This window comes from Dendroctonus ponderosae, unplaced genomic scaffold (assembly GCF_020466585.1).
Source record: "Dendroctonus ponderosae isolate FM_Combo_2020 unplaced genomic scaffold, Dpon_F_20191213v2 Dpon_F_20191213_4, whole genome shotgun sequence".
NCBI lineage: Eukaryota > Metazoa > Arthropoda > Insecta > Coleoptera > Curculionidae > Dendroctonus > Dendroctonus ponderosae.
Window position 1 is genome coordinate 11,125,517 of NW_026018611.1, and position 7,247 is coordinate 11,132,763.

At 30.5% G+C, this 7,247-nt stretch overlaps 1 protein-coding gene across 1 annotated transcript in view; it reads right to left on the reverse strand.

The window, feature by feature from the left end:
• Window positions 1-6,853, reverse strand: part of LOC109542112 (brain-specific homeobox protein) — an 11,438-nt gene extending 4,585 nt beyond the window's left edge. The window contains exons 1-3 of the mRNA XM_019911170.2: window positions 6,436-6,853; window positions 5,012-5,128; window positions 3,270-3,485 (exon numbers count right to left, since the gene is read on the reverse strand). Coding sequence (XP_019766729.2) covers window positions 3,270-3,485; window positions 5,012-5,128; window positions 6,436-6,853 — 751 coding nt within the window. The remainder of the gene's footprint in view (window positions 1-3,269; window positions 3,486-5,011; window positions 5,129-6,435) is intronic.
• Between the last annotated feature and the right edge of the window lie 394 nt (window positions 6,854-7,247).

Below are 7,247 nucleotides of genomic sequence, written 5' to 3' on the forward strand. Positions count from 1 at the left end.
TTTATAATTGTTTTGTCCAGAAATTGTTTATTTTTTATACTAAAAATGTCTTTTTTTATTTTTTCGTTGAGTAATTTTTCTAGTTTATGGTTATGAGTTTGTTTTTGAATAATAAATTTTCTTTCATAAATTTTATTAACGGAATTACATATATGATTAAAGTCGTCAAAAGAAATTTTGTATCGTAAGTCTTGTTTTATGTCATGTATTTCGTTTTTGAGTTTGATTTTATTTAATCTGTGATATTGAATTCTTTCTCTAACTAAAGCTTTACTTGCTCTGTTTAAGATTTTTGTTACTTGTGTATTGATGTCATATGGAGATTTAAGTCGTAAGCCTTTTGAAATAATGTTATTCGTTTTACATTTATGTAAAAATGTTAAACTGTTTTCAGAGTGTTGAAGTTGTTGAAGTATTTGGATTGATATCGAAAAATAGTACAGATATGAGGCCCATACTTAAGTTGTAGATAAGTTCTATATTGTGGAGGCGCATTATAAATAATACTCTAAATAATAACTAAGTGTTTAATTTATTTAATTATGAATTATAATTTGTACAATTCAGATATTGTGCGTTTAATGTGACACTTTTTGTACACCATTAGATCATTAGTATTATTACCATTAAGAGAGTTAACTTTTTTATTCAAAAAGTTGTTATAAATTCCCGATTAAATTGCATTTCACTCTGAATAATTTTGTTTATTAGCGTGTACTTCTGATTCGTAAAGTGAGGGCCTCAATTCACCCCAAGATCGAGGGGGGCAATCAAAGGGAAATTAGCAAAGTCTCTGAACTCGGAAAATTTCTTGGCGTCGCTTGGGTCCATCTTAAACATCAATTAAGGCATCTTTGGAACTTAATTGCTTACTGCTAAGATGGCGGACAGGGTTGTTTGACTAATTCACTCAAGGAAATTACGTAGACATTTTAGATCGATTAGTAGGAAGAAGGTTTGTCAATGAAAAGCACCTTCCCATCTGAAATTAAAAATGTAACTTTGTTGTCTAAAATATATTAAATCCAGCTTTCAAAATCCGCTTTTTAACTGGAACATTGGTGTTTATAAATCTGCTCTAAACGATTATTATCATTTAACGAACCTGCCTCAATGAGGTTTGTTAAGAACATGCTGCAGGTTTCATTAAGGAAAGTTCTCATTCGAAAATTATAAGACGCATACAAAGAAAATATTCCATAAATCACCAGCCTAAAAATTTAATGTTGTAAGATTGGTACATCGGGGTGTCCACTCTTTTAGAACAATTCGCACTCGATGTATCCGGCGATTAGAAAAGACAAAAGTAAAATGCGGTCAATAAATGTTATTGAAAATAAAGCATGCCTTTTAATTCGACAAAAAATCGTTGTTGGTTTGCGAAATGTTTTACTTTTATCAGACATTAAAAATATAGAAGTATTTTTCCGTAAAATTTGAGCACAAAATCAAGAGCCGTTTTTGTTATGGTTATTTTCTGTCTAAACCCGTAAATTGTATTACATTTTTAAGAGATGTAAATTGAACGTAGTAAATTGTTTCGTAAATGATGTTTTTTATTTCTTTTTTGAAAAAATGTTCAATAGATATTTTTGAAAATTCATACATCATATACCAATAAGTTAAGAAGTAAGAACGAATTGAGCCGATCCTTTTCTCAATGGGCGACCTTTGTTTTAGGTTTTTCTTTTTAAAATCCTAACGCTGTACATTCAATATAAAAACTTAAAAAAAAAAAAATTATAAAGATGTGAAAATAGGTGACATACAACTGCTAAAACGTTGTTACCGAAAAAAGTGACGCTTAATTAAAAATAGAAATTAGAAGTTTTCTGTTACTAATTCTTTTTTTAGCAACAATCGTTGTTGTTAAATGTAAATTATTAAAAATCTAGAGTTGATTGGTTGGCATATTTTTTACGGACACCATGTATTTATTGGGGTAGTGTTTCCTTACATTTTCATTTCCCCAAATATAAAAATAATGTACTAGTCTTATTAATCCAGTGTTAAAAGTTATTTTACTAAGTTAAACTTATGTAAAACGTGGCGATTTGTTATAATCAAGTCATAGTTTGACGCTTAAATCTTGAGAATTAATTTCAAAAAATATAAGGGTCTGCTGAATAACGATACTTCTAATATTTGCGCTGACATTAGAAAATAAGCGATATATTTATGTGATTTTGAATATAAATAGTTTTAAAGTACGATTGTCATTTTACTATTGAAAGTCAAATTTAATAGTTTCTTGGTTTTAATTTAATTAATTTTGCGGTTTATTACTTAATATTTCAATTCTGGCATTGGTGTTTACTTTATGTCTCAATTTCCAGCGGCAGAATTTTTTTTTTAAATTAAACACCTCAATTTTTATCGACTTCGACTTACCTTTATGAAACGAAATATTTTTGCTATTTTTAGAATAGTTTTTCGACTCGATGTACGTTCGAACAGAAAATGTTATCTACAAGTTAATTATTTTGATCCAAATTTAATAATACAGGTTGTTTCAATTTTCAATCGGAAATCAAACGTGCATTTTTTTTTAATATAAAACACACTCCTTTTTATCGATTACTTGAGATGTAAGTTTTAACAAAATTGTTCAATTTTAATTCAGTTTTAGGTTTTATCATCATTTGTCACATATTTCAATATACTGTAGAAGAAAAGTGCGTTATTCAAAAGTTTTCAAAAACACTTCTTCGATACATTTAGGAATTCAGAGTGTTGCAATTATTTTTACGGTAGAAGAGCTAATGAGCAACCGTTTATATACATAATTAAACGATTAGTAAATTTAAAATTCTTAATATTACCTATCATAATGTGACACAAAACATTCAAATTATTGTCATCAAGAAGGATTTTTAGGCTTCTATAATCCTATACGGGCTACCATCAATGACAGAATTGAACAGGCAAATCGGATTAAGAATGTGGAATAAAATCCTCGAAGGATGCCCCGGTGCTCGTATCTAACAAGGCCCTCGGGAGTCCATTAAAATAGTATTATAGAGAATAGACGACCTTCGGCAACTCGTCGGGATGACGTTGATTTGCCAATTAAGAGAGTGTTTGGTTTCTAATTGTCTGTGGGAACTTATAACTAAATTTGTGTTTTATGGTTTAACGTGATAATTGAATATCAGGGTTGGTGCGCAACCTAAAAATCCATATGAATTGTTTGAGAAAGTTTAGCGCATAAGTTTCAAATTAATTGATATGACCCTTAAAAAAAGCGTTAAAAGGAGCTTTTCACTTACCGCCGGAACTCGTTCGGCTTTTATCTCCAATGTCCAATTTCTTCCCAACTCCACTGTTTTTCTCTTCTTGCATTTTTCTCATTTGTTTTTTGTGCTTCATTCGTCGATTTTGAAACCACGTTTTCACTTGTGTCTCACTCAGGCTTAAGGCGTTTGCTAATTCTACTCGTTCCGGCGTTGAGAGGTAGCGTTGGGCCGAAAAACGTTTTTCTAATCCTAAACAATAGAAAAAAAAATTGATCGATGTAATTTCTTATTACAAAGACTTGGAGATACTCCTGAAAGACCTTTTTAGGAAAATCGATGGAAACCACCTTTCACTCATTGGAATTTACTACTTATTTTCGTGCTTTTAGGGGAATTTTTTTCCATGCGCATTTTGTTAGTTTTTGGTTGTTTACTTTCGGTATTTTTTTTAACTCCTTCTTAGTTGAGTTTTAGTGATTAATTGAATATTGGCTAATTGTCCGATTTTCATCAATCGTCGAGGATGGCTTGGCCTGTTTCCTTATGAAAAAAACTTAATGAGCCGAAAGTAGTAAAAGTAGTCATTTTAATTTCGAATGCGTAGTGCATATAAACTAGAAATTTGTTATTGTATTGTTATTATTTATTACTATATTACATTTATTCAATTAGGTACCATTACGGAGTGTTTGCGATAAGAAAAACAGATTTGCAACTTCTAAGTAGGATTTAGCTAAATCATTCATTCATTTTATTAATTTATATTGTGGTGACAATCACTTTTGTATGTGTTATGTTTCGTATAGATTTGTTCAACAATGTTATTATTTCTTTCATTATGTCCATAAAATAATTTTAAAATGTCTGTCGCAATAAAAGATATATTTATTTGATTTGAAAATTACCTACTTTCAGTGTGTTCGAACGACTAATTCACAAAATGCCGAGCAAATTAAACATATAAATCCCGAAAACGTTCAATTACAGAATCGTGACTAACTTTATCAAGCACTTTTATTACCTAATAGCCGTTTGAAAAAAACGCTTATTAAAAACATGTTATTCATAATTAAAACCTTTCGTAGACGTTTCGATCCATTACAAACCACACTAATTATTTACTTATATTTTTGAGTGAAAGGCACACAGACACAAAGTAAAAATACAATAAAAACTAAATGAATATTTAATATAAGTTTTGGTTTTAGATTTTTCAGAAAACCATAGCAGTTGATCTCTATATGAAGTTTCATAGGCAATAGAAGTAAAAATGCGATTAAAATATGGAAAATATCATATAAATTGATGACCTTATTGATTAAAATGCAGAATAATAGTTTGAAACGAATTCATTCATATACAGGACAAGTTTTTGCATTTTAAATTCCTTTCTGTAGTCCTTTATATGTTTCTTTATGCGCTTTTATTGTCATTTATTGAGCGCTTTCCACAATATTTCTAAAACATAATTAAAAACTATTGTTACTTTCGCTATTTATATATAATTAAACCCTGAAAAATAAAAAAAAAATGACCTCAGTGATCTTCAGCAACAAATACCAAAAAATGCGCTTGAAGTTTACTTTTTTATGTGCAAATCTATTACTCTGTAAATACCATAAGACTTTCAAAAAGTAATTAAAGCATTCAGTTTGAACCTGCATTACTATTAAAGTTGAAAACTTGGCTTTCAATAGTCTTTTTTGGGAAAAGTAAAATATTGCCAAATAAACAACAAATAAACAGATAATAATTAATATATTTTTTGAGCTTACCTGTCAGTTGTGGATCACTAAACACTGTTCTGGCTTTTCTTCTCCTACAATGCTTCAGGGCATTTAGAGATATTTCACTTGCAGAACTACCAAAGAGAGTGTGATGAAATGGTATACCTGCAACAAACAAAATTAAATTAATCCTTCAACATAAACGAAACGAACTTGTGTGCAATTATTAGTTATTGCTTACTCTATAAAATCCTGAATTTTAAATCGAAAAACTTGACCAGCTTTATTTACCGCCACTAAATTATAAATTAATTTGTTCTTATAATCATTCAGTAAGAAACAGGTCAATCATTTTAAAATTTGTTTGATTGGGTGCATAAATGAATCTATGAGAGCTGGATTTCGGCCCCTGCAATTCGCTTTATACACATAATACATAATGAAATAAACATTTAAAAACTTACAAGTAGGGGCAAACGAGGAAACAATATATTATATATTATGATGCAATATTTCAATTGAACTACCTGACAATATGATAGAGTAAAAATATTTTACTTATATAACAGATATAAAATGAACAAACACAATAACCAATATCCAAATAAAAGTGGCATCAGAGGAATTTGAAGCTGTTCGAAAAAATAGTTAAAATTTGATCTCACATATAACCATGGCATATTTGTAAGGAAATTAAAGAGTAATATGGAAGAATAATAAGTATGTCAGAAGTAAGTCCTTTAAAATATAATTTTTGTCACTAAGTCATTCCTTTTCCTGTAAAAAGTATATATTTAAAGGTATTTCTATAGTTTTTCGATTCGAGTTTGAGGTTCGGAATTTAAATTAATTGGTGCCCAACATTGAAACGATACAAATACAAATACAAATACTACACCAGCAAGTTTAAGGATTCGCACTTAAATAATTTTTAGACTTAATTTAGTTTCTAAATTTCAAACTGTAAAAGAAGGTATTGCAATAATATCAAAAGATGGCACTTATTAAAAATACTCGACAGCCCCGTCTGCGAAAAGTAGAAAATGAAAGTTTCTTAAAGTAGCAGATTTCAAATGTGGACAAAATAATTTGAGCGGTTTTATAACTAGTATAACATTTTGTCAAATTAGTTTTATTAAATTTTCTAATGTTCTTAAACTAATTTAATAGACTTGCCATCATCAATCAGTATTCTTTTATATACCTACACGTCCATGTTATTGTCATTCTGACAAAAATTTAATAAATACGCAAAAATTGTAATAGTTATGCTAGATGTTCCTTCCGGGATTGTTCCACTTGCTTATACATCCAGACTAAAGTAAAACTTCGGGAAACATGTAAAAGTTAATGAAAATTGCCAAGCCGTAAGGCGGCGATTCCCATTCGCAGTTATAAAACTTATATATTATTATATGAAATAATCGTTCGGAATCGGAAACAGCAGTTAAAATATCCGAGTATTATCATACCTTGCGTTAAAAAATATGGATCTCCCATATTCTTATACGGTGTTCCTAAGTAAGCACCTAAAGCGCCCATGACTTGAATGTAACCACTTTCAGGCACTTGAAAACCTGGCACTGTTCCTCCTTGAACCAAATTCGTCTGGAAATATCCATGCGGAGCCACAAACTCTTTATTATTAGAGTTATTCGAATATAAACCGGGTTCTTCACTTTTCCTGTTCAGTTCATGGATTTTCGATGGTGCATGAAATGCTCGTGAAGAATGTTCCAGAGGTCGCGCTTTTGGAGCGTAGTTTGAATACGCATTTTCACTCTCTGGATGTTCGGCTTGTTTCTGCCGATACAAGATGTCTTCAATTAAAAAACTCGTTCTGCTTTGGACTAGATTCGTAGTCTCCTGACCGTATTCTTTGCGGTTCATTTTTCAATTTTTTTTGCGCCACAATCAACCACAAAGTTCACTACTCACTCTGGTAGCAAACACTAAAATTAGTGTTTACCATTATTTATTATTATTATTATATTGCACGATATTTTGTTAACTGAATTCACTTGTTAGATGTTGCTACATCGGTTAAACCAAACGCCAAACGCTAACTGGCCAATATTTGCCCAAACCCGAACATGATCGCGCGAGTTACCGCCCCATTTTCCAGTTTGCTACCCTTAAATCGGGGAAGCAAGTTTCGAGCTTTTAAAGTTCAGGGGACAATTGCTTCGGGATTTTGTCGTTCTGGGGTGTGTCGAGGTGTAGAGCAAGCAGACTGTAGCACTTTAAGTTGCCAACAATTTCTAATCGTTAGTTAAAGAAAAAA